At 53.2% G+C, this 27,693-nt stretch overlaps 1 protein-coding gene across 5 annotated transcripts in view; it reads left to right on the top strand.

Annotated features, from left to right (window-relative positions):
* Positions 1 to 27,693, top strand: part of Megf11 (multiple EGF like domains 11) — a 204,703-nt gene that overhangs the window by 145,320 nt on the left and 31,690 nt on the right. For all 5 annotated transcript variants that reach the window (XM_076848644.2, XM_076848643.2, XM_076848645.2 and 2 more), the window contains 2 exons: positions 3,763 to 3,975; positions 10,920 to 11,094. In XM_076848644.2, the coding sequence (XP_076704759.2) occupies positions 3,763 to 3,975; positions 10,920 to 11,094 (388 nt within the window). The remainder of the gene's footprint in view (positions 1 to 3,762; positions 3,976 to 10,919; positions 11,095 to 27,693) is intronic.

Below are 27,693 nucleotides of genomic sequence, written 5' to 3'. Positions count from 1 at the left end.
CACTGGAGTCGGCCCAGTCCTCAGTGATGCCCAGAGGAGGGACCATCCATTAACCGTGGTCCTCTGTGGCTCAGTCTGAAGCCTTTAAGCCCCGTCTGACTCTGCCAACCGCTGTTCATCTACACGACTTCCCAGCAGAGTGTGGGCTTGGCATCTGGGGACCCAGGACGAGAGCACCTTCTACCTTAAGTAAGGAAACACTAAGGATGAGCCGCTGGGGACAGGAAGACCCCAAATCAGAGCAGGACCCCTTGGCTTCAATCCACTTCCACGTGAGAAAGAATGTAGCCTTTTTGTCATTGGAAACAAGCAGGCCCAGGGTTCCAGTCAACCAGACCCTACCCCCGAAGACCCCACCTCATCAGCTCTCAGTGTCCACTGCCAAGATGGACTGAGTGGAGAGTCCAGAATCTCTTCTTGGAACCTGGCCCATGAACCGTGGGCGGGCAGAAACCCCCAAAGCCAAGGGCCCCTTCCCCAATCTTTGCCAATCAACCACCGGAGAGTTCAGAGGGCCACGTAGCATTTGGGTTTCCCAACTAAATAGGCTGCCTGGTGTTTAATATTTTGTAAAATTGCCTCCATTTATTTTGTAGGTGACAGCCGCATTAACCCACCCCAAATCATCACGAGCATATTAACACTGAGCGGGTGTAATAACGCGGGCCTCCCCGGATAGGCTGAATCCAGTGCAAATTAAACACAAGACGTAACGAGGGCTTTGCAGCTCATTTTGTAATTTAATTGAGCAATGTATCTGGTTGTTAATGGCGGGATTGGACACATTAGATTGATATGTTGCAAAGGAAGGATGTTTAAGTAGAAAACTAATTCCTGCTGTGATTACCCTTCTGTTCCACAGGCCCCGTTATTAGCATGCTTTGTGTAAAATTCATTAGCCATCGTTGCTTGATCTCTAAATAAATAAGTTGTTTAAATTGTGAGGAAGAAAAAAATAGAGGCTGATTATGTAAATGGATTAGGTTGCCATTATTTCATTTCTAGATTCTTTTCTGTGGGGCTGTGGAATCAGCCACCTCAAAATGCATGGTCAGGAGCTCCTTCAGAGGCGCTTCATGTCCGGGCTCTGTCCAGTGCCGCTAGGCAGAGGACAGGAGTGTTCCAATGAAGGGGAAGATGTGTCTCCTGGTGTGAGTTTTCTCTCCTGACATTTGAGCCATCTGGGGTAAGCAAAGCTCAGTGACTTCTGGAGAGATCCATCCTGAGGCTGAGCCGGGACCTGCCAGGCAGGTAGATGGTGCTTCTGCGGGTCTCTAACTGTCCCGGTCATCCTTCTGCCTCATCCTCCTTCCTGCCTTCCCTCCTCCACTCCTTCTCTAGACATCTCCCTCCCTCTTTCTCTTTCTTCTCTTTCTTTTCCGCCCTCTTTCTCTTCCTGAGGCCTCAGATTGGTTGACATGCAGCAGGATATGCAGGAAGATGACCGAGTGTCATCTTGACCACTCACAGGCTACGTGAGCTTGGAGCAGTCACCTCACCTCCAAGATTATCAGTGGCATCAGGGGTTGGGGACGGGGTTCAGCCTGTGCGGCTGGAAGCCCCTTTCTCCCTGGCGTTTGGGGCTATTGCCATCTTCACCCCTGCTGCCTGTCCTTCCTGGGAGGGGAGCGCTCAAGGCCAGATGCCAGTTACTCTCCCTGTCCCTGTCACTGTGGGAACAGAGCAGCAACGACAGAAGACACTGGGACACCCCCGTCTCCAGTCTCCCTGACACACTGGCTGCTCTTGTCCCCAGGCACCACCGACCTTCCCAGATCTCCTGGGGTGTGGCCACTCACCCTCATGTTGGGCCACTGAGCTCTCAGGGACATGGGCTCGCCCTGCCCTGCCTGTGGTCAGTTTCACCCATGACCCTCATGGATATAATAAAGAAGATTGGGCCATATTTTTTAAAATATTTTTAAAAGATATTTTATTGTTTCCTCCTGATTACTGCAGAAGACATACAGAACACCCGAGAAATGGGAAAACATGATCATTTAAACACATAATTCCTGAAATTCTCCCCACTGTTAACATGAGTATTCTTCCCTTTGGGTTTTTTCATGTCAGGATCCAAAATCAGAAAACCAGATGGGCTCTGTTTTAAGAAACAGTATTAACGGGAGCAATAATAATGACTAACATGTCGTAATGAACACTGAGCATGGGCCAGGCACCTCTCTAAACATTACACACATTATCTCATTTAATCCCCAAACAAGCTGACAAGGTTTCGTTAGAGTCCCATTTTATGATTTGGACGTGGGTGTCCTTTGGGTCAGCTCTCCACTGCCCACACCACTGCAGCAGCACTGGGGAACCGAGAATCCAAACTCCAGAGGCCAGAGGTCATTTCCCTTTGTCATAGGGATGCAGGAGTCACCCCCAGGTTTACCCCTTACCTTGCCAGGGTCCAGTTGCTAGGACAATGAATTTGCCTGCCCTGGGAACTAGTCCTGGGCAGTAGCAAGAGGCACATTCAGTCAGCAGAGGGGTCACGTCCATCCACAGAGGATCCACACCTGGTGGTTGTGAGTCATGTGAAGAATAATTGTTATTATGCTGGACACTCTAAGCACCAGCCGGAGCACACACAGGACACAAAACGGCCCAGTCCTCCTCATTGGGGTGGGAATGGGGGCTCACAGGTGACGGAGAGACCCAGTCCTGGCCCCAGCCTTGAAGAGATGTCCAGTCCCAGGAAAAGGAAATGGCCCCCATCTGATGAAGGAGGTGCCTCTTCTCCTCAGGGGAAGACTCACCTAGGGAAGGAGAATCATCGCTCAGCAGAGAAGAGAGACTTTAAGTCTGTCCCAACTGAACACAGAGAAACGAAATTACCCCATTTCATCAAACCGAAGATGCCACTGATTGTAAGATGCGTCATTATTTTATACACTGCTAAGAATGAAAAATACTTATAATTAAACTATGTCACGCCATCAGTTATACAACTTATCTGATTTCAGACATGTTAAGATATCTATTTTAAACATAAGGTTTATTGTTAATTGGTACTTAGTTTCAGTTTGTGGAGATGAAGAATTCTGGAGATGAATGGTGGTATTAGTTTCATGACAGTGTGAATGTATTTAAAGCCACTGAGTGGCTTTAGTGGTTAGATGATAAGTTTTATACTAAACATCATCTTAGTCCATTCATGCTGCTATGACAAAATACCTGAGATTGGGTAATTTATAAATATGGTTTTCCAGTGCTCACAATTTGGGGGCCCAGATGGCCAAGATCAAAGAGCTGGTGAAGGCCTGGTGTCTGTTTCTAAGATGACACCTCGGACGCTGTGATCTCACGTGTTATAGGGATGGAAGGACAAAGAAAGGGACCTAGCTAGTTCCCTCCAGCCCTTTTATGGGCACATGAATCCATTCAGGAGGGCAGAAGCCTCGTGACCTAATCTCTCACAGGCAGCACCTTTTAACACTGTTGCACTGGGGGATTAAGTTCCATCCTGAATTCTGGAGGAGATACAAACATTTAAACCACAACATATGTAGTTCAGCACAAATAGAAAAAACATCAGGTTTGGCCTCAGTGAAACATAATTGTCATTGCTGGGGTGCTCAGGAGACCAGGCCTGAGGCAGGGAGCCGACCCGGTGAACTACACCATGGAGTGCTTCCTGGAGGAGGAGAAAGAAGGGAGGCCATCAGGTGGGGAGGCAGGGAAGGGAACATTCTGGAAGGATCTGGAAGAGCAGGTGAGGGAGCCCAGCCCACAGCCCACTCTGCTACTCCACAGGTGCCAAGAGGAGTGCCCCTTCGGGACCTTCGGCTTCCAGTGCTCGCAGCGCTGTGACTGCCACAACGGGGGCCAGTGTTCGCCCAGCACAGGAGCCTGCGAGTGTGAAACCGGCTACAAGGGCCCGCGCTGCCAGGAGCGACTGTGCCCCGAGGGTCTGCACGGCCCAGGCTGCCTCTTGCCCTGCCCCTGTGACCCCGAGAACACCATCAGGTGGGTCTGGGCTGGGGCAGGGGGCTCTGGTGGAAAGGGTGGGCGGGAGCTGGGAGACCTCAGCCATCAGCTCCCGTAACTGCCTTGATATAAGGGGAAGCCAGGGCCACGTGGCCAGAGTCAGGACCAGAACCCACTCGCTTCTGTCTTCCACAAACAGCTGCCTGCACCTCAGACGGGGTCTCACCGCAGCAGGGAGAGGGCGTGGTGGCCGCAGGGCCTTGCGCCACAGAGAGCCAACACCAGAAGGGACCCATCTGGGGCCCAGGGAGCGTTGTCCCAGGAGGTCCTGGCAAGGTAGAGGAACAGGAGGGACAGAAGCCAGCCCTTCATCAGGGCCTCAGCACGGAGCCTGTTCTTCCCTGCTTCTCGGTCCTTTGCAGCTCGGGGCACCTGAGCAGAAGCTGGCCCCTGCTGCCAAAGGAGCCCGATCCTGGCGAGTAGAGAAGCCAGGCTGCCCCAGGCTGCCCTGAAGGCTCCTCCCTCCCTGCACCATGCCCCAGCCTCGTCAGCGAGACCCAGCCCTTTGTTCTGGCTGCCTCTCACCTGGTGGGAGCAGGTGCAGGGAGCACCCCTCTCCCTCTGCCTGTGGACAGCCCCGGGGCCCTGGCTGCTCTGGGCAGTGGTGCTGCTGCTGTTGGGGGAGCACATCACACTCAGTTTGCAGCCCTGGTGCCAGGACAGCTGGACTCAGCCTCTGCCCTTCTTCATTGCCAGCTTGATTTTTCACAGGTCACCTAGGAGCCTCTGGTCACTGCAAGCAGAGGCCCCTCAGCGTGTGTCATGGCTTCGATGAAAATGGTCCTCAGGGCTGAACAGAGGTGTTTCTAAGCAAGGATAGCAATTGGGAAGGAGACTGTCCAGAGAGGTGCTGGAGCCAGAAACCTGCCTATATGTGACCTGGGATTCATTTGCTCATTCATTCATTCAACAAACACTGAGTGCTCTAGGGCTGGGTCATGAAGCAGCCCTCAGGAACAGGTCTGAGTGCTCACTCACCCTGAGTACATTTCACCATTTTTTTTCAAATACCAGACAACACCAGAGGCACAGCTCTATATTATGTCCTGATGAGAAAGGAAAATTCTATTCATTGAACCACACCTACCATTAGTTAGAGACTGCTACCCTGGTCTGGGAAGGCTTCCTGGAGGAGGTGGCATCTGGACTGGGTCTGCAGAGCAGGCATTAAAAATAGGACCCCATGTGGCTGGTCAGGGAATGGGCAGCTGCCTCTGTTCCACTTGTCAGAATCACACGGGGACACCCACCCCCGCTGGGAAGACAAGGAAGGCTCCAAGGCTTCCGCAAGGCTTCTGCTGAGTTCTAGTGCAGGGGGAGCCTCTGCCACAGAGATCCAGCCAAGCCCCAAATTAAAGAGCTATTGTTTTCCTCCCGTGCCTGAGCAACCGTGCCCTGCATAATTTATCTCTCCTCTGAAGGAGTCCTCCATGCATTATTAATCTGGAAGGACTCCCTCTTCTCTGTCGCTAATCTCAGCCCATCCAATATTAATGATTATTTGCTTTACTGTCTTTAACGCATGTCATGTTTCAGGGACTGGGAGGCAGTAGCGATTCCTGGGAGTGGGGGCTCCGAGGTGCCTTCCGGGCCACCCCAGGCGTGCTCCTCCGAATTCATGTTCTCACTGAAGGGGAGCTTTGTCACAGCCTGGGCCCTGAGGGCACAAGTGGCCTGGCTTGTCCATTTCTGTGGCTGCTATGTCAGCATTGCACAGCGCCTGGCACAGAGTAGGTCTTCATTGAAAAAGTGTCACTGCGATCATGTTGAACAGCTCGTCTCTCCAGGTGTTCTGCACGGGACCTGATGTCTGCCTAATTTTGCTCTTTAACATTTCACCTCTTTCTCCTAGCACACTGCCCCTGTGGCCGGGCCCCCAAATGTTATTTGGTTCTGTCTAGCTCAGGCTTTCTCAATCCTGTCACTGTTCACATTTTGGGCTGGATGGTCCTTGGTTGTGCACGGCTGTCCTGTGCATTGTGAAGTGTTTGGCAGGATCCCTGGTCTCTACCCAGAGAATAACAGTGGTGTCCCCTTCCCATGCCCAAGTTGTGACTATCAGAAATGCTTCCAGTCATTGCCAACTCCCCAGGTCAGGTGGGAAGTGGGACCGACAGCCTCTGCTCTAACTGGACTCCTTCATGCTGCGCTTGGCTTTGATCTCATGGACACAGAGAAGAGCTCTTCCCCTCTGAGTGGACACAGGTCAGCCCCTCTCTCCCCATGAGTCTTTGACCCATTACAGAGGCTTCTCTTGGGATTCTAGAAAAGCAAAGGAGCGACTCTCTGACTCCCAATCTCAAAGCAGTTAAGTCGCGCTATGGGGTGGGGGTTGGACCTGAGGTCCTGGCCTCAGACCGACCTCTGTCTAAGCAAATGTCCGCCTCTTCTCCCCTCTATGCCTGTTTCCCAGCCTGTCCATCACTTTCCACCTAGTGGGGGAAACCTCTCTAGTGGTCTTTGAAAGTGAAATTGCCACCCCACTCCCCAAGAGATGAAGGGAGATCCCTGGAAGCCGCATCTCATTTCCTCCCAACTTCTGCACAACTTACCACAAAGTCCCCTGCTCCCCAATGGCTTGCAGGTCTTAAGACAAAGTACTCCCGAGGCCAGCCAAGCTCAGTCCGGCCCACCCAGCCCAACCTCTCTGTGCTCCTGCCCCGACTCAGGCTGCTTCCCAGGGTCGCGTCACACCCTGGGAAGGAAGAAGTGGCCGGGAGCTTCCCCACTCCATCAGCTCTGCAGCACACACAAAGAAGCCACCCTCCTTCATAAAGGAGTAACCTGAGGAAGAGCACCCTGAGCACCAGGCCTCTCAGTGTCCCCTCCACAACTGCATTGTCATAGACCCATGCCAGAAGGCGCAATCATGTATTACCTCTGAAAGATTTGATTCAGCCAACAGATGAGGCCTTGATGGAAATCTCAGCGCAGCCAGGAGGAAGGCAGAACAATCCGCTCTGAGAAGATTCCCGCGTTGTCCGTCTTTCAGTTCCCATTAGCCTGTGATTAATCTCTTTCTGGGGAAAACAGGAGAAAAGCAGGGGAAACCGAGAGACTGGAGCCAGCCTGCACACAGGGATAGTGGGTCTCGCCTGAGCCGCCTCAGGGCCTGGCCCGCCACGGAACTCAGGTGGGAGGAAGAGAAGCTTGGGAGCAGGGAACGTGCAAGGCCCTCTCCGGAGGGACAAAGGCGTGAGCATAGTGACCACGGTCCCCAGCTGTCCCTTCCCCATGCTCTTTTCAAAAGGACTTTTGGAGTTTTATAAGATAAGACAAATAATGAAATGAAGAACACAGATATATTATTTTTAGAAATCGTATCCTAGAGATGTGAAGAGCAGAAAGAAAAGGATGATTTCAGATCTGGTCTTGGGCCTTCTGTTTCCCAGAGTGGAGAGTAAAATTAGCATCTAGATAGCCTCCAAGCAGCCAAAGATGGCGGCAGAGATCAAAGGCGGAAAAGCAAGCTCTGCACAGTCCGTGTGGTTTGCACTGTGAGCAGGTGTGTTTTTCAGGGGGCCGCACCCTGGCCACAGTGAGAGCCTGCAGTGGGTAAATTCCAGCCCAATGCTTCTGGAGGCAGAGAGAGCAGAAGAATCTTCTGAGGAGAAGAGCAGAAAAGTGCCTGAGACCCTTTTTAGAATCTCCAGGACTAGGGAGGGCCAATGGCTGCAGCCAGGACTTACTGGGTCGATCCTGGGTCCAAGCGTGTCAGCCCTCATGACCATGACTGAGCCGGTCCCCCTACCCTAAGCCTCAATCCCAGAGAGGCCCCTGGAAAGTTGAGACCTAGAAAGACTCTGCCTAAGGGCTTTGAGTGGAGAGGGCTGAGGGTCAGGGACACCAAGTGGGTTCTGCCTATGGCATCTGTGCCCATCAATATTTGGTGTGGGGGGGTATTGATTCTAGAATGTGAAGGTCAGAAAGTTTCAAGAACTCATCCCTTACATCCATGCTTCTTTGTTACATATTTACAGTTTTTATTGTTTTGCATTTGTTTATAAATTTGATAAGACACTCAGTTTTGGAAAGTCAGAGAATTCATAGACATTTAAAGAAAAAACTTAAGAGTCACTCATAATTTCTAAACCTAGAGGTCAGCACAAAATGTGTTTCGTTGTAATTTCTTCATTCTTCATCCATGTCTGTGTCTATCTCACTTTTTCATATTTCAGATCATGACTTTGTATGGAATTTACTTATTTCACTAACATATGTGTTGGGCAGCTTTTTGTCACTGTGACAAGAACCCAAGAGAAACAACTTAGAAGAGGAAAGATTTGCTTTTGGCTCATGGTTTCAGAGGCGTCAGTCCATGGTCTGCTGGCTCCATGGCCTTGGGCCTGGATGGAGGCAGAGCATCATGGCAGAAAAGCATGGCGAAGGGAAGTTCCTCAGAGAGCGAGAGGATGAGCGAGAAGAGAGAAAGGAAGGGACCACACACAAGAAATGCCCTTCTAGGGCACACCCCAGGGACCTACTTCCTCCAACTAGGTCTCACCTCACAGTTTCCACCACTTCCCAATAATCCATTAAAATTATGAATGAACCCATCAAATAGTTTAATCGCCTGGTGAGGTGACAGTCCTCATGATCCAATCATTTCCAAAAGCCCCTCCTGTGAAGGCTGCTGCCTTGGGGACCAAGCCTTCAATACAAGAGACTTGGGGACATTTCAGATGCAGATCATAACAACTCTGTATCATGTCATTAAATATCTTGAAAACAAATGGATCCCTCTCTAGCCTTCCTTCATGCGGATGATCATAATTCATTTGACCATCATCCTGGTGTCAGAGACAGCCTGAGGCAGGAGATAAATATGGCCAGATAGACCCTGCTCTACCACTCACCCATTCGCTGTGTGACCTTGGACAAGTCATGTAACCTCCAGCTGTCCTCTGTGCAACAGGCTCAAATTCCTAATTCACAGGCTTGCTGAAGGTTAGAAATATGTGTGTAAAGTGCCTGGTGCTTTAATAGCCTGGTCACATATTATTTATTATTATTCAAATTGCTTCCATTTTCCACAGTTATAAATAATGCTTCAGGGAACATCTCTGTGCATAAATCTTTCTGCATGACTCTGATTATTTCCTTAGGATAGATTCTTAGAAATGGAATTACGAGACCAAAGAGTCAGAACGTTTTTAGGTCTCCTGACACGTAACCTCAAATCATTTTTGAAATTTTTACCAGCATTTAAAAAAAAAAAAAAACATCTTTACTGTTTTGGTAGAGAAAAAAGTGAGATCCAATTGTTGTTTTGACTTGATGATTAATGAGACTAAACATCTTCCAAAATGATTATTAGCTCCTTGCACTTACTATTCAGGAATCGTCTGCTCTGTCCACCCCCTCATTTTCTGTGAGAAAACCAGGGCCCCCAGGTGAGAAACTGCTTGGTTGGGCTGCACATAATTAGTTTGTTCATTAATTCATGCGTCAAATATACATTAAGTGCTTCCCCTGTGCCAGGACCCCTGCCAGGCCCTGAGAGGTAAGTGAGACAGACAAGGACTCCCCCCAGAGAGCCGCGCCCGGTGGGGCAGACCTGACAGACGTGTCAACAGACACAGAATACAATCAAACTCGGGGAAAGCTGCGCTCACTCCCAAATATGTAATTGGGCAGTGACTCTGAGCCAGGGTCCGGGAACCCATCCATAGCCCAGAGAGACAAAGCCCCGCCCTCCTGGAACTTAGCAGAAAGAGGCCTGGTGGCCCCTCCTGCGAGCCCAGCGCACGTTTCTCTGGATAGTTTCCCTGGAGCTGGACTCCAGAGCTGGACACTCAGGGAGTCTAGAGGCTTGTTTCCACCATCCACCTCCTTTTCTGGTGTGTGAGTCTGGGCAGTCCCAGAGGCATATGCCAAATGCCAACGATTTACTCAGGGACACATCTGTGTGCAAGGAAAACGGGGAGGGAGCCGTCAGACCGCAATGCAGCTCTGACCCGCGTGGAGGGGAGAGGAAAGGAAGGAAGCGGGTGGAACAGCCTCAGCTCCCAGCCATTCTAAGAAAGGTTGGTTCCAGAGGGAGCCTTGAAACCAGAGGTGAGCACAGAGAAGGCCAGTTCACCCAGCAGATGCCCACCTTAGTGTCCCTGATGTGGAGCAGCGGGAAGGAAATGTGGCCTCGGGATTTCAGCCAGCAGCTGTGGCCGTCCGTGTCGCACTCCTGTAGGAGCTCCGAGCAGCACATCCAGCATCCCCCTGACCGTGAATGGACGTTGGCTGCTGGATCACTGCCTGCCAGAGGTCGCTGCCCTCTCTGGGGTCATGCCAGGCAGCACCTGCTTCCAGCCAAATGGTCCTTTCTCTGGCCTCGCTGGATCAGAAAGAGCCCATCTGCCATGAAAGGGCCTTAGCAAAGCACAGGTTTGGGGGAACTTTATAGTGCAGATGTTGTGGTGAGGGAAGGCCACATCTACCCTGGGGTCTGATCTGAATTCATCTGACATCCATCAAACACCTGCAAGTTGGGGAGGCCCTGAGTGTCGTTGCCATCTTTTTGGGCCACACTAGGGATCTGCCTTTGGTGAGGTGTGTGTGAAACTCTGGACCCCGTAGCCTACATGACAAGGGACTAGAGACTCTGGTCTCTGTGTAGTAGTTTCATAAAGTGTACATGTTTGGGAGTCAGAAGTTCTGGGTTCTAATCCTGATCTTGCTACAAGCTAATCCTTGCTGTGTGACTTTAGGCAAATTACATAACCACCCTGAACCTGTTTCTGGGGACTCATGAGGCCATTAATGTGGTCTGAGTATCTTCTGATAAACAAACAAGGCACTGAGCCATTTAACCTCCCAGGTCCTTCAATCCGGCTATGCTGGGAAGACCAGGTTCGGGGTGGGCAGAAAGTGGGACATGGCTACAACCCTGACGGACTGTCCTCTTCCCCTTTCTCTCATTGACTCAGCTGCCACCCTGTCACTGGAGCCTGTACCTGCCAGCCAGGCTGGTCTGGCCACCACTGCAATGAGTCCTGCCCTGCTGGCTACTACGGCGATGGCTGCCGGCTGCCTTGCACCTGTCAAAACGGTGCTGACTGCCACAGCGTCACTGGGAGCTGCACTTGTGCCCCAGGCTTCATGGTAAGACAGGACGGCCCCTCATGGCCTCCCTGACCGCTTCCAGATCAGCTCCCCCCTGGCAAGAGGGGTTTGGCCTTTTGCCCAGGGGAGAAGGACACGAGTGTCTCCTGTGTCCCCTTCAGAGAGTCCATGACAGGAGAGCCCCTGAGGCTGTCCTCCAAGGGCTGCGGTTTGTCATTGTAAAAGCCACAGCGGAGGAGGTCACTCAATCACCCTCTGCTCTGAAACTCTAGCTTTCTTTTGTGCCCAGTTCCTCCCTGTCTGTGTCCTCATGAGGGTGACATTTTTACATCATAATACCCCCACGGTGCACATATGCTGTTTTCTGTTCTGCCTTCTTTCACCTACACTTCTATGTTGCTGCGTCTTAATTATCATCTTAAATGGCTGCAGAACCGCAGGAGCCCGTGAACCCCCAGTTTGCTCAGCCATTCCCTTACTGCTGAATATTAAGTTGATTCCAGCGCTCACAGCCGCTGGCAGTGAGCCGGTTCCCACCACTTCCCCCCACGCCTATTGAATTATTTCCTTAGGGTGAATTCCCAGGTCAGTGGGCATAATATATTTATGGCTCCTGATGGATGTTGCCATATCACTTTCCTGCAGGGTTATATCAATCTACACCGTCACCAGTAGTCTGTGAGTATACCTATTTCAATTTTGCTAACGTTAAAAAAAAAAAATCTTTGCTAATTAGATAGGTAGAAAATGGTTCCTCACTGTTGCTCTAATTTGCATTTCTCTGATTACTAGGGAGAGTGAACATTTTCCCCACGTGTTTGTTTACTGTTTGGGTTTCCTCATGAATTATGCTCGTCTTTATGAGGTTTGATTCTGGGGAACTTGACACTGGAAGTAGAATCCTATTCAAAGGTGGGGCATTCGCTGTGAGGCCAAGGACCCTCATGCAGACATCCCCCAGACTTTTTTTTTTTTTTTTTAATTGTGCTATAGGAAGTGGTTTGTGCAGTGTAAGAGTGTGGCCTCTGGAAATGGATCTGCGTCACATCCTAGCTGTCCAACTCACTGGCTGTGTGACCTTAGGCCAGCGTAACCTCTCTTAGGCTCTGCTTCCTCACCTGTGAAATGGAACACCTGCCTTCGCGGTTGCTTACTGGTGTAGAGAAAGGCCACCCAGGGCCGCTGTAGCAGTGGGCCTTGTTGAATGTCAGATTCGGTTGCGGCAGGTCTGGGTGGGGCCTGAGGCTCTGCAGCTTTGACAAGCTCCCAGGTGATTGATGCTGTGGGTGTGTCCCCACCCTGAGGAGGAAGGGAATGCACACCTGTGGTTTTGCACTGATACCTGGCCGGACTCCCAGAGGCGCTGGCACTGTTGGTCTGGGTGTGATCTGACTGAAGCCAGTGTGCTGCCAGGGTGGTGACCCACTGTCTGCAAGACAGCCATGTCATGAGAATGGCAGAGAGGGGTTTTGTTTACTTGGTGACACTGTCTTTTGAGGGCAGGTCACCCCTGGTCTGCAAAGCAGGACAAATCATGGCCTAGCGTCTCTTCCTCCTCCTCAGTAAAGATAAAGCTGGGTGAAAACAAACTCTTTGGTGTCTTTAAAGGGAAAATGTCTGTTCCTTCTAGAGGTTTCCTTCTAGTTGGCCTGAAATGGTGTGAGTTGTAGTCCATAACTTCCACGGAAAAATGGTAGCACCCTAGGTTTGGCGTTTGGGTAGGAGAGAATAATTACTTGGGATTAAAAATCTCACAGAACCAAATGATCAAGAGATTGAAGTTGACTGCACCCAACTGCTAATGGGGTGTCCCGACCCTAGCCAAGTTCCAGCGTGGCTACTACGGTCGTTCTGTGACTTTGGGAGAGTGTACATGGTGAGTGGCCAGGGGAGCTGAACCAACTGATGTCCAAGATGATCTGCTAGGTGGACTCCATGGACCAAATTGGGAAAATAGCCACTTCCGGGGACAAGAGGGAAAGCAAGAGCAAGAAGGCGTGTGCACCAAGCGGGTGGGACTTGTTGAGGGGTGTCACGGTCTGCTCATGTGTGTCATCATGGGTGTCCTGAGAGCTCCACCTCCTTGTTCCCCCTTTTCACCCCCAGATCCCTGCTTAATCTCTGTTCCTCAGAAGAGGGGAAAATCGGGGCCTGGGAGGGGCGGGGAGGGCCTGGGGAGGCTGGCTTCTGTGCTCACTGCCTCCAGCCAGAGCTCCACTAGTCTAAAGGCCAGGCCACCGCCTCCCATCTGGGATGCAAATTACTTCCTGTCCTTGAACTCTGGGGGGCTTGATGCTTGCTGGCATCATCTCACAGTGGAGTCCTTCCTGCCTGGGGCTCAGGAAGAAGACAGATGGTGAGCCACGCTGCCCTGGTGAGACCCCGTGAATTGCCATTCATCTCCTGCTCAGCCTCATTATACCTGGAAAGGCTTTTCTGGGGCCCTGTTGGATGTTAGGCAGGGTCTCCTCAAGGTGATTACAGCACAGTCAACTCTTCTCAACCAGCAAATGACTCATTTCTGCAAGCACCAGGCTCCAAGGGGGATACTGTTACTCTGGCCCTCACCCCAGCTTCCCAAGTATGTGACTTCCTGCAATTAGCCAGCTCTGGCCAAAGTTGGGGGGTGGCACAATCAAACTGCAGAGCACACTCCCCTTAAACTACCCGGAAGTCAGTCATAATTAGATGTGCCTTTGTCTGTTGGATGGTTTGCCTGTTTCCCAACAGGCTTTAGGATAGGGAATTGGCGATGGGCTAATGAAAAGATCCCGTCTCTGGGAGTTCAGAGACCTTCATCCTAGGCTTGTGACCTTGGATGCCTCACTTCACCTTCTTGGGCCTCAGTTTCCTTATCTGTAAGATAGAAGGAGTCAAGCAGTCTTGCCTGCTGTCAGATGTGAGTGGCCAACATGCTTGGTCATGGATAGGAGGCCACATCCTCAGCTGTCCCCTCCCACCAGGATGTCGTGCAGCTTTATGAATGCCAACTCTCTGAGGGCTGGGAGGGGTCTTGGGCTCAACACCACCAGGCCCAGTGCTGATGAGACAGTACAGAACCATTCCTGGGACCTCAGTGACCTGCCTGCTCCAGCCAGGTGGTCCCCACCTCCAGAGGGCACAGGGACATGGGGCAGAAGCAGACCCTGCTTGGCGCTGGGCATGTTGGCCCTCACCCTCTCCCCTCTCACCAGAACACTGGATATTTATTCTGCTAAGGACTGGGGTGGGGTGTGTATGCAAAGGCTCATTGGACGCCCATCCAGCCACCACCAAGGAGTCGTGCTCTGATAATAATCCTTCCCACACCAGCAGCGACACTCACCAAGTCCGTGCTGCCTGCATCATCTCCTCCATGCCTCCCGGGAGCCCTGCAGCGGTACATGAGCACTTTCCTCGATTTGCAAACGAGAAGCTGAAGTTCTAACAGGATAAGTGACTCACCTAGGATTAAGAAGCCAGTAGTGGCAGGAGCCCCCCCCCCCCAAAAGCTCTTTTGTTAGCTGATGAGCTCTGATGGAAGGGGCACTGTAGAACCAAACAAATATGTGTTCAAATCCTGGCTTTCCCACCCCTGCTCAGCCTACTGGCAAGTCACTGTCCTGCTTCAGCCTGAATGTCCTCATCTGTTACAGGAGACTTTAGCTGTGAGAGTGGGAAACTTCATGCAGAAAACTCACAGCTTAGTGCCTGGAACATAATAAACCCTGGTGGAATGCTAAGTTTTTAGGGTGGTGAGGGGACTTGCTTCCCCAAGTCCTGGCATACGCATACACACACATACACACACACACACACACACAGTGTCGGGATGAGCTAGCTGTTGCAGGCAGATCCACCCAGCACCTGTGCATCACCCTGAGTGATCAGTCAGTCCCAGGAGGCACTGTGAGGTGGATATGTCAGCATTTGGGGAACAGAGATGGGGAGGGAGGTGGGAAGAGACCCTGGGCATTTTACCCGTTAGCTCGGCAGCAGCAATGGCATTATTTGGGGGCATCCATTAGTGAATCTCACTAGGGCTTCCCAGTGGGGGAAGATAGTCTTGGGCTGGAAGGTCATAAGCGAGTTCGTAGCTCTGGGTACCCTCCTTTGAATTTTCTAATTCTCACCTGTAAAATGAGAATGAAATTCTCTGCCCAACAGAAACAGTGGTGGGGGTTCCAGTCATTCCAAAGGGAATACTTAAAAGGGGAGACATTGTTTCAGCACCTTGGACAGCACCATGCAAGGCCCCTAAGCACCCTCAGAACCCATGCCGAGCACCAGGGTGAACTGGAGATGGAGTGAGGGGTCAGTGAGGGGAGCTCAGACCAACTGAGTCCTGAAGTACCTGCAGCTCTATCCTGGCAGAGTCTTTCTGAAGAGGTGAGGACCTTTCTTTTCACCCACCCACCCTGGCTAGAGGAGTCGCTGCATCGTGGATGAGGGGCAGGTGGAGCCTACCATCCACTTGCAGGTTCAGGTCACATCACCCTTCTCCATGGCCCCCCAGAGCCCACCAAAGAACATGCAAACCCCTTGTAACTTGCTCTCAAAACTGAAGCCCAAGTCAGGACTGTGGCACACCACCTGTAGTCCTGCTACTCAGGAGGCTGTGGCAGGAGGATCGCAAGTTGGAGGCCAGCCTGAGCAATTTAGCAAGACTCTGTCTCAAAATAAAAAGTGAAAAGGAATAGGATGTAGCTCAGAGGTAGAGTACCCGTGGGTTCAACCTCCAATACCCCAAATCAAAACAAAACGTTAAACAAAATAGTTAGCCCACCCTAATCTCATGTCCGGCTCAGTCCTGCCAAAACCTGTGTGGTAGCCACACACGGCTCCCTTTTCCCCACCTACATCAGGGCTTCTTTGCCTTTGCCAAGGCTGTCCCCCTGCCTAGAACACCCTCCCACGGTCCTTCTAGAACCCATGCACATCCTTCTCAGCCTTCAGGCCGAGATCCAAGGCTGCTCTTCCACAAGCCTTCCCTAAATCTCCTCTCCTCAGAGGCAGCCCTTCCATCCCCCCTCCTCACTGCACACGGCCCTGAGGACAAGGCCTTGCCTCCTGCCAACCCTGTGCGGGAGGGAAATTCATGGTGTTGCCAGCAGGATCGGGACTTGAATCTACCTGTTGGCCCGTCTGAAGTTCGTGGCCGCCCTCCAGCACCCCTTCTGCGTTCTTTGGACAATGGCGGACCCCTGCCTTGGGCAGTACTGTGTGGTGGTGACGCAGACCCGGGCGCTGGGCCTCCTGCCCCTGTTTAGTTGCGTGTGAAACAGGAATGACCCTAAAGCCCACGGAAGCGCTGGCCGGATTCGGTTCACCAGCATTTGCAAAGTCCTTAGAAGAGCTGGCAAACTAGCCGTCCGTCAACACGTTTTAGTTATTGCCATTTTTTAAACATCGATACTGTCACCAAGGGTGTCCCACTCAGGAGGCCGACCAGGCCTGGCCCCGGGGCCCTGCTCGGGTGGCGGGTAGCAAAGCCAAGTGAGGTGAAGCCTTCCCCCTGCTGGGGCTGAGGGCTCTGGGGTTCCCAAGAGCAGCCCCAGAACTGAGGGTGGCCTCCTCCTCACAGGGGAGAAGGTCCGACTCCCCCCACCCCCGCTCCGCAGCTGGCCAGCCCTCCCTGCCCTAATGAAGGCCTCCCCAGATGCCATCCTGATGGAGCCTCCTGCGCTGCTCCAGGACTAATGGCTGCCACCGTGGCGCCTGCGGGGAGCAGCCTGCGTGGTCACTGCTAGGGCAGCATGGTCTCCCAGGCCCCTCCCGGCCATCCTCCCGCATGGAGCCCCAGTGGCCATTCCTCAGTAGATGTCCCCTTCGACTCTGGCTGTAATGGGGACAAGGAGCTCAGGAGGTGGGGGCGGGGCCATGTCCCCCTCCCGGGGGGATTGGGGACACATATTTCTCCCCGGGGATGACAGCATTTCTATTACCTTAAAGGGCTCATCTATTTATGCTGCGATTTTTTGAAGCCCTGTCTGCCGTTATTGAACCCTGCGTGCCGGCAAAGGGAGCGAGCACTCCATCACCCAAATGAACAAACTCCTTTCCGCATTTGTCTCCCCTTCTGCGCACTGTCGCTGTGTGGCTCATGTGCAAACCTCAGCTGCTTTGGCCAGGGAGACAGGAGGGGGCCAGAGTGATGAAACTGCAGATCAGTGGGGCAGGGACTCAATTTCCTCCAAGCCTCCCAGGGTCCCTCACAGACGTCCCCACTCCCAGCCTCCCCCAGCAGGACAGAGAGCGCCTGCCTGTTGGGTGGCCCCTGAACTTGTGCTGGGGAGCGAGGGTAGGCACAGCCAGGAGAGGATGCGCACTGAAGTGACCGCCAGGTGAGGGACGATGATGCGCTTCCTGTTCTAATCGTTTCATTCTTCATCAAACTGAGGTCTATAAACTATTAGCCCTGAGAGCAGAAAATCAGCTTCCTGTTCCCCACCACCACCACCACTATTGACTAATTTCCTAATTATAGTAGTAAAAGATTTTCCTGGATGCTGTGCTGGAGACGAGGAATTTACCCTCTGGCTGCTCTGGCCCCCTGAGCAAAGAAGCACCGACAGTGCTAAGTAGCAGAAACAATCCAAAAATATCACACACACACTCCAGTACTCAAGCCCAGCTCTGCAGTCACCTGCTGTGGTGGAGTTATTTAGGCTTCTCAAACCCTAGCTTTTTATCTATAAGACAAGATAAAGAATGATACTATGTTATAGTGTGATTGTTAAGATTGAATGAGATAAAGTAGATACATGCTTAGAACAAAGCCCGGCATGTAGTAGTTGCTCAATAAACGTTCGCCAGGATTCATTATGTGGCTGTGTGGAAAAGATACAGCATTAAGTAAAAGGGCATGAACTTTGGGGTCAGAGAGGCCTGGGTTGGAATCCCATGTGGTCTGTCTGTCTGTCTGTGTGAGCTTAGGCAATGTACCGAGCGTCTTTGAGTCCCTGTTTCCCTTTTGTACAATGGGTTAAGAATGCCAGTCCTGCGGGTCAGTGGTACACTGAATGAGATGCAGTGCGGAACTCACAAGGTAAAGGTGGGAACCGGCTCCTGAGGGCAGAGATGGAAGGATGCTCTGCATTTCACGGTGCACCTTCTCCCTGCACAAAGAAAGAATCTGAGGTCAGAGAGGGAAAGTGACTTGTCTCCAGTCACACAGAAAGCCGCGGGTGGAGGTCCCAACTCCCAGGTCAGTGCTGTTTCCGCTTTACCTCCATGTCATGAGCCGACACCTACTGATGTTTCCCTGCGCAGGGAGGGACAGGGGCGGGGTGCTGGAGGAGGGCAGCAGCAGGTGAAGTCGTGTGGGCGATTAATCTACGGAGCAAAGTCGTGGAGATTGGCTTTGTGTCACTGAGGCTCAGTCCAGTCTTCCCCTGGGGACCCGTAGTTTGTGGCTTCGTTAGGGAAAATTGCTGACTCTACTGTTCTGAAAAGTAAACCTGCCACCTCGGGCCACCCTCTTGCTGCCGTGTTCCTGGTGCCCTCACCTGCTCCCTGGTTCCCAGCTGGGGCTGTGGGCCTGGCCCAGCACTGCAGCCCTCTGTGCCCGGAAGACGCTGCTGGGGCAGGTCTCAGGTCCCCTGCCCTAAACACACCCAGGCTCCCTTTCCTCTGGGAGGGGAGGGCCTGGGTCTGAGCCCTCAGATTCCAGAGGGCGGGGTGGGGGGCCACAAGTCAGAGGAGACCGACAACCGCCTGGGGTGACCATGCTCCCATCTCCAGCGTGTCGTGCAGGGCGGCCTAGGCCAGCCTCCACGCTCCTGGTCAATCTCACAACCACCCTGAGGCAGAGGCTGTTAGGACCCACTTGGCAGATGAGGAGACTGAGGCTCAGAGAGGCAAAGTCACCTTCCCTGGTTGGTCAGCGGCCAACAGGAGCGGGGCCTATGGCTCTTTGAACCCAGAGCCCGGGCTTTTACCTGCAAACCAAGATGCCTGCACGGGACGGGGCTGTGGGTACATTGTTAAATAACAGACTGACACTTTCTCAGGCCTCTTCCTAGGATAGGGGACCACCCCAGCAACCTCATTTCTCAGCCGGGGCCTCGGTGTCCTCCCACCCTTCATCTTCTCCGGGAGGGAGGCTGGGCCCTCAGCCCCCCACACCTGAGCTGCTGGTCCTCACCGCGCCTCTGCCAGGAAAGTCAGGAAGGTACTGTTGGTGTAGTTCATAGATGAGAAGACTGCAGTTCAGAGTGGTCTTGCCCCAGATGATGGGACTTATAAGGACACGAAGGACCCAGGGCTAAGGCCTCCAAGGCCAGGCTCCCTGAAGGACAGCTGGCAGGGAGCTGGGGTCAGTCCTGAGGACAGGACTAGCTGGGAGTCCGCCTGGCCTCCAGCCCGACTCCTACCTGCGGGGGCTTCCGGAAGCCCCAGAGCAAACAGTTGCTTAGAAGGACTGACTGGTGGACACCCCAGGGTGTGGCACCCAGGGGCCCGGGGCCCGCAGACTCCACCCGCCAGGTCTGCAGCGGAAGAAACCAGCTCTGTGGCTCAAACGCCAGCACCCCGCCCAGCCGCCCCCAGCCTGGCGCTCTCCCCTCCCAGTCATCAGCAGCAGTAATACTATTTGCAAGAGCAATTATCTACCCCAGGAGGGGAAGGGATTCCTGCCCGAAGATGTGATTATGTCTGGAAAATGAAAGATGTTGTTGAAAAAGGTCATGAATAAATCATATCAAGGTGGGGTAATAAGAAAACGAGGGGTGGGAGGGCACATTTAAAAAAGAGCCCTGTAAGAGTCCTCTCCCAGAAACCCTGGAAGAAAAGAACTTTTCTCTCTTCTACTCGGTGTTTTGAGGAGGAAGATTCAGTCCCTGAGCCAGGCCCAGGAGGCAGGGCGTGGCCACATCCTCCTGGGTCCTTGTTCTCACCCCCCTTCAGCCTCTGGGGGCCTTCTGTCCCCCACAGTCTGATTCCCGCCCAGGATGTTGTCCCTATCATTACTGCTAGTCTGACTCTGCCAGGCACCAACCTGCGTCCACACCACACAGCCCCACCCCAGGGGAACTGGATTCTGATACTACAGTGTGCACCCCCCCTCACAGATCCAATCCCCAGTGTGAACCAGGCAGGGCCATCACTCACACCCCACTTGAGATATTCCACTGATATTTTCCAGAAAATTGATACAACATATGTCACCTATACACATGTCACATATACACATACATACAATCAAGTAACTATGTATACATCATGAACACGTCTACACTGACTGGTCATGTGCATGGTGCCTCTAGAGTTGTGCAGTGCACATCCTATAGAACTGTACAGAGCAGCCTCAGGTCACTGGCAGCCCCTTCATTTTAGACAAATAAAGGTGAGAATAAATGTTATGTTCCAGGTGCTTTTGGTCCTAACATTTATTCTTCTTCCCCTTGCCTGGGAACCAGGCAGAATTACTCCACTCCACAGGCCCTGGGCACTCCCTGCTCAGCACAGGGAGGCAGGCAGGGGAGGTGGCCATGACAAGAAACCTGTATCCCTCTCTCCCTCTGTCCCCCTGGCTCTTGGCTCCTCGCGTCTTGTGCAGTTTCTTCTCTGCAACACGCGTCTGCTGTCAGGTGCTGCTTTCTCCGTGACGCACTAATGAGGTCCAGCGGGGTTTGCTGTGCCTCGCAGAGGCCTCGGTGACTGGTGTGCGGTCCAGCTGTTCTCTTCTTTGCCTTGTGGGCCACGTGTCCCTTTTCCCCTGGAAAATCACAAATGAGGCTCCCTCCCTGGGAGCCCTGCTGTCTGGGAATGAGGGGGAAGCGGAGGCAGGGGAGTGGCCCAGGGCCGGCGTTCTGCGTGGCGAGCACAGCAGGCACCTAGCAAGGGCTTGCGAATAATGGAGCACACTGCTCACGTGTGCTGCTGGCATCGCTGTGACACTGGACACTGATGACCCCAAACTCCAGGTATAGCTGCAGAGAGCAGGGAAGAGAAGCCATCAGAGGCTCAGGGGCAGCAGAAGCAGAACGTCCTGAGGCAGGAGGTGCCTGTGTCCCAGGCCCCGTGGGACAAGCTTGGCTCCACTCACCCTGGGTCCCAGGTCCAGGGCAGTGTCTGACACATATTAGGGCTTAAAAAGTGTTTCCTGGGTGTCTGAGTTGATTCAGCACCAATTACTGAGCAGGGACTGTTAGGGAGGCGCTGGGCGGAAGGCCAGGGCCACAGGCGGTTCTCACACTCGTCAGAGCTGAATCTTTAAAAAATTATTATTTTGTTATGATTATGGTAAGTGTCACAAAGGAGCGAGTAACAGGGATACCTGTTGTGACAATGGAGGGGAGGGGAGAGTTAAGGAGTGTGGGAGCTCTGTCACCTAGTCTAGTGCAGTGGTTAGCAAGACCCGGGCCTGTGGCGGGGCCTGGGCCGGCGCAGACATCAGTAGAAGCTGGTGGCCTGTAGGGATGGGTGCTGGAGGCCAGGTCAGCGTGGGTCAGTGCTTTTGCCTCACTTGAGCCCATGAGCTCTGACCCAGGGCCCTTTCTACTCCTCCAACAAAAGGACCTGTGGAACCAGGTGCAGTGGCTCCTCAGGGGGCTGAGGCAGAATTGCTGGTTCAAGGTCAGCCTGGGCAACTAAGCAAGGTCTTGTCTCAAAGTCCAAAACAAGAGGGGCTGGGACGTAGCTCAGCGGTAGAGCACTCGCCTAGCGCCTAGCGCCTAGCGTGCGTGAGGCCCTGGTTCAGGCCCCACCCTGTAAAACAAGACACACCGCTTTCCCTGGGTCTGTCCCCAAGTCCTCCTTGCCGAACTCTGATAGGCTGGCAGGTGCACACCGGCTTCACCCTGGCCCAGATCTGAGAACCCAGTTATGCTATTTACACTGCCTCCCGCCCACGGGCCTACCTAAGGGGACCTAGAGATGAACTTCCACAAGGGCCTCCCTCCTTTAGGTGAAGAAAGGTCGACCACTTGCCATTCTCCTCCTTCTTCCACTCCAAGAAATACTCATTAACCTCCTGCATGTTGCTCGGAAAACGGGCGATCAACATGAGAAGCCCAGCTGTTGATTAATTTTCCCAAACAGGGCCAAACTACAAAGCAGCACATTGTGGGGGGGAAATTCCACAAACAACATTTGAAACCAATTTAATAGAACATATAACTCCTTCCCCGGGGCTCAGGCCTGCTACGCTGGGCAGGAGCCAGGTGAAGGCAGAGGAGAGATTTGCACGTCTTGAGCAGGACCCGCTTGGAGGGTTCCGTTCTGCCCGTGGCGCTTTCAGATCAAGTTCAGGATGTTAATAGCCAAGGCTGCATCTATAATTAACAGCCTTTGGATGGGAGGAAGCGTTCACATCCGTCTCCCATTCACCGAGTGAAGATGCTGAGCGGGCCTGGCAGGCAGCACCCAGTGGAAACTGAGGGATGGGCCCTGCACAGGCTCCGGGTCCTGGGAGGAGTGGTGTGGGATAGGAAGATGAAACCCAGATCCAAGGGGATATATAATCACCCAGGCATCACCTTCCAGGTGCTGAGAAAGGGCCAGGGCTTCTGAGCCTCAGTGGGTGGCCCTTGAAGACACAGACTGTGTTTAGGTAATGAATATCTGATCGATAAGAACGGATCAGCGCAGGCAAACCCAGAATATCACCATACCTGTGCTGTGATTGATTAGCTTTCTGCAATTGAAGTGGGAGACAGAAGATCCGAGTTCCAAATCCATGTCTCCTTGCACTGGCTGTGTGCTCCCGGGCAAGTCACTTACCGCCCTCAGCCTCAGTTTCCTCGCCTGTAAACCAAGGCAGTGGACCAGGTGGTTGCCAGTGTCCTTTCCATCTCTGGCACCAAGGGCTCTCTCCACACCATCAGGACAGGTGTGACCAGGTCCAGGCTGGGTACTAGCAGAGTAGGTGGCCACCCATTGGTATCATTCTTAGAGGCCCAGGAGGGTCGTCCCTAGGCCTACGACTCACCATTCCTCACTCCTTTGGGTGAAGACCCCACTCCAGGCAGGAGGATGCTCCTGGGGACAGCTACGGGGCCTGAGAGATGATGCAGCCAGTGGCCCCCAGCCAGACACTGGCAAAGGCTGCCGCAGGTTGCCAGGAGCAGTTTTGAACCAGTTCCCCAAACCAGCCAGAAATCCTACATTCCCCACAATGAGGCTGATAAGCACTAAAGATTTTCTTCTGCTCTTAATTAGAATTAAATTATCTCTATATGATAGCCCAGGTTAATGTGAGCTGATCAGAAGCTCTTCTTGGATATAGGTGACATCATAGGAATCTCTAGGTCTTGGTCACTGACCAAATCGTACCTGTCCAAATCTGGACTGGCCTTGGACACCGAGTGACAGAAGTGTCTTTCAAATTGAGAGGTTTCACAGGCAGAGGATCATAGAAGGGTCCTGGATAGTGAAAAGTTGGGGACACTGGTTGACTTCAATGCCACGGATGATTGGCATAGAAAGCAACGCTTGTGTATTCCCTGGAACTATCACGTGTCCATCAGGAGAGAAGCCTGCCTTCCAGAAAGATGTGTGGGAATCCTGGATGGCGGTGATCTTGGGGAACAGCCTCAAAGAAGGGCCGTAGGGGCCAGGCCTGGCTTGGGGCGTGGGCAGAGGGTCTGGGCCATGTAGAACACGAGGTGCCAAAGGCCTTCACCGCAGACTGAGCTCACAACCCTGGCTCTCACTGGGTCCTTTTCCCCAGAGTGTGAAGAGGCTGACAGACATGAACACAGGGCGGGTCTGGGGCAGGCACTGCGCTCCGCTTCCCTGGGAGCAGTGGCTCCTACGTCCATCTCTGCCCTGTGGCTCTGGGTGGGTGCCATCACCCCTCAGGTCCTGTTCAGCTCAGAGTCTCCATGAGCAGAAGCTCTAGGAGCTGACAGGATAACGTCCCGGATGAGCTTCTCAGCCTCCTCCTGGCTAGGCAAGCTGGCAGGGGTGCTGGGCAGGGCAGGGAGCCACACACGGGGATCTGGCCCGGCTTTCCCTTTTCACAAGAGAGCCAGGGAGACTCAGAGTCAGTGTGGCAGCAAGGGACTCATCCTCAGACCAGACAGTTCTTCCTATGGGCAGCAGGAGTCACCAGCCCAGCCTACCGGGGCCTTGCTCGTTTGTTCAATACACTTCCGTGATTCCTGTACCCTGTGGCTGGAACCCAGCTAGGGATGCTGGGCAACCCCGACAGATAAGGTCCCAGTTCTTCCAGAGCTTCTAGTCTCATTGGAGGGGTAGAGAGTAAACAGGTGACCAAACACGTCACTCAAGGATGGAGTCTGGGCCCAGGGCCCCTTTGTGCCCCTGGAGCCTGTCACAGGCTGGCTCAGTACTGGTTGCACTCAGCACACGCCTGCTGAATTGGCTGGCTGAGAGAGAAGCATATGGAAAGTGCCGGTCCTTCAGGTCCTGTCCACTGCAGAAGGCAATGTGTCGCACACACTACTCATTTCAATTAAACATTTATTGAGGGTCCATTATGCACCAGCAGTGTCCATCAGGAGCCCAGAGTCTAGGCGTGAAAACCAGATCCATCTCCCCTGATGGAGGCAGGAATATGAGCCACAGGACCCCCAGGGTGCTAGGATGGTGGCTGCTGGTGTGTCTCATTCCCACTAGGACAGGGCCCGAGGGCAGGGGAGAGTACCCGGGAAGAACCGATGGGGAAAGCGGGAGGAGGCACAAATTTGTTCCTGAATCTATACAAATGGAAAAATGGACACACTGGAGACAGCACAGAAACACACTGAGTGCGCTGGCCACCCAAGCATGCTTGGACATAAATTCCTACATTTGGGAGGCTGAGGCAGGAGGATGGCAAATTCAAGGCCAGTCTTTATGTTTATCCTGACATCAGCCCCTCAGACTCTACACAGATCATCAGGATTAAGGCCAGTTAGTGGTCCCCACAGCCAAGGAGGCCACAGCAAAGGATAGGTGGGGGGAGCTCTGGGGTGGGCAGGACTGACAGGCCACCCTGAGGGACCCTGTAATTGGCTTGCTGGAAGGTCAGTCCCCAGATACCCTGCTAGTCAGCTCTAGAGCCGCCCCGCCCTCAGGTCAGAGGCTAGAAGGTGGGGAGGGGGTGGTCTGAACCAGTGTAGCTCAGGTTCCTGTGCTGGTTGAGGTGCTGGAGTGAGGCAGGCGGCCACACTGGGCCCCCGGTGGGTGTGGGGAGTTCAGGAAGCTGGCTGTATCTGGCTCCGCTTTAGGTCGCATCCGTTTCCCCACTTGGACTTTGTGCTGTGGGAACTCACAAGTGTGGCCCCTGCGGGAGTAGTTGTCCCGTCCCCCCAAGCCGGGCCTTGGTGTGCAGTAGTCAAAGTTGCCACTCCTGTGTGAGGACAGGAACGGGGAGCCAGCCCCCAGGGGAGATGGGTGGGAAAACTGACCTGGAGTCCAATTCCTGCCCCCTGGAGCATCTCCTCCCCTCCTGCACAGGACCCCACCTTTGCTGCTGGAGGAATGGCTCTGTCCTCCAGAGCTGCCTCCTGCCTAGACCTCCAAGGCTTGGTGTGTTCTTTTAATAAGAGATGCCAGGACCCACGCGGCTCTCTTATTCTGTTCTGGTACTGGGGATCTGGTAACCGGGAGCACTCTACCTCTGAGCTGTGTCCCCAGCCCTTCCTGTTTTTATTGTTCTGAGAGTCTTCCCTAGTTGTCTACACTGGTCTCTAACTTGAGATCCTCCTGCCTCAGCCTCCCAGTAGGATCTTAGGCATGTGCCACTGCATCCGGCTACACATAAGTTCTTACAGTGCTTTCTACCCAACCCATTGATCTACCTGCTCCACAAATAGAAACTGATTTAACCCTCTGAACAGTCCGGTGCATAGGGTCATTAGTCCCACTTCACAGATGTGGGGAGCAAGGTCCAGTGCGTGTCCGCAGGGTGGCAGCAGGTTGGGAGAGGCCACCTGCTCGCTTGGCCCTGCTCCTCTCTGGAATGCAGAACCGCTACTCCCTCTGCACATCACTGCTCTGGTTGTGGGGCCCTGCCACAGCTCTGGGTGGCAGGCAGCTAAAGCTTCTTGACCCCATCCGCAGACCCTAACTGGGCCCACAGGGGACCGGAGGCCTCCAGGAAGATCAGGGTCAAGGACCAGACAGGAGGCTGGGCCTCTCAGAGAAAGGTGGACACCGTGCCTGAGATTTACGCCCAGGCCCAGGTCCTAGAGCTTGAATGTGTCTTTGTGGGCCATTTCTAGTCTTGGGGAAGTGAGTTTTCAGGGTAATGGGAAGCTGACAGACTCCACTGGTCAAGCCTTCCAAGATTGGGCAGGGGAAAAACGGGACGGTAGGGCCTATGATGCAGGCCTGGCACTCCTAGTGCCTCCTCCGGACATCGCCTGTGCTTGTGCTACAGTGTAGAGAGGGCTGACCAGGAATGTCCCCTTGGCCAAAGGACCACAGCCTCTGGTCTCTCTGTGGCCTAAGTGAAGGTGAAGCCAGGTGTTGGACCCTCAGAATTGAGAGTGAGCTCCTTTACTCCAGGGCTGCCATTTTACAGATGCTGGGACTGAGACTCAGAGATGGGCAGTAACCTAGTCAATATCACACAGCCAGTGGAGCCCAGATGCTTATCTGGTCTTCTGGTCCAAGATGTGCTGTTTCACAATAAGCTAAGGCATGAGTCCTGAGAACCTGCTGGAGCCATCTAAGGGGAAATGAGAATTCAACAGGCCCCAGAGCAGACAGCCCCAGTTTCCCAATGTGGGAAGGCATGTTCCAGGGGGGGGGGGGGGGACTCAAGGAAGAAAGGCTAAACTCCATTTTCTGCCATTCTAGGTCCCCAGCCTCCCTTTAAAATACCCCCTTCACACCTCCCCACACAAACTCCTCCCTTCAGCCACCCTTCAAGGGCTTCAGTTTCCTGGTCCGCTGCACTCTTGTCCCTGACGCTCTCCCCATCTGGATGCCTCTGCCCCTCACAGCATGCTCCAGCCCTCAAGTCTTGAGTCCCTATGCCTGCACTCCTCTCCTCCCCAGCAACTGGCCCCGAACTCTTCTCAGGGCCAACAGCACACACTGTCCCTGGGGCAACGGATCCGCCCTTCCCACCCAGGCCTCACTTCCCAGTGCCTGGAAAGCTGGGCTCCCAGCTGAGGCTCCTTCTAGAAGTTGCCCTCACAGACATCCCTCTCACCTGGGGAATCCCATCCCTGTGGCCAGGACCACATCAGCCAATCACTGATGAGAACGAGGGCTCTCCTTCCTTCCCCTTTTATAGATGCTGGGACTGAGGCATCTATAAAGGGACTGAGGTCGACTCTGAGGGGTCTTCCTGCAAGGTCAGCAGAGGACTTTACCACCTCCGGTCAGCCTCTCCACTCAGTCCTCTTTCCTTACAGAGGTAAGGCTTCTTCTCACGAGCTCACTCATCCCATCTCCAAGAATGCCTGCCAGGAAAACCGGTTTATGTCACCCAGTAACGATGGTTCCCAGGTTGGAAGGAGGTCAGTCATTCCAGCTCTGTGGCCTTGACAGTTAGACAACTTCTCCATATACAGAACTGAGCGAGGTGACATATGCGTGGTGCAGGATACTGGGAATGTGGTTAGTACCCAGGAATCATGATCATTTACCCCTGGCTTCTCTGAGGTTCAGGCAAAAGGCAACAGGATACTATTTGTGTCACAGTGTTGTTGAAAAGAATCAAATAAGATTGGGAAAGAGTAAGTCCTGTGCTGATGT

The sequence above is a fragment of the Callospermophilus lateralis genome, chromosome 3 (genome assembly GCF_048772815.1).
Source record: "Callospermophilus lateralis isolate mCalLat2 chromosome 3, mCalLat2.hap1, whole genome shotgun sequence".
NCBI lineage: Eukaryota > Metazoa > Chordata > Mammalia > Rodentia > Sciuridae > Callospermophilus > Callospermophilus lateralis.
The sequence above is the reverse complement of the archived record's forward strand: the minus strand, read 5'-3'. Positions and strand labels throughout refer to the sequence as shown.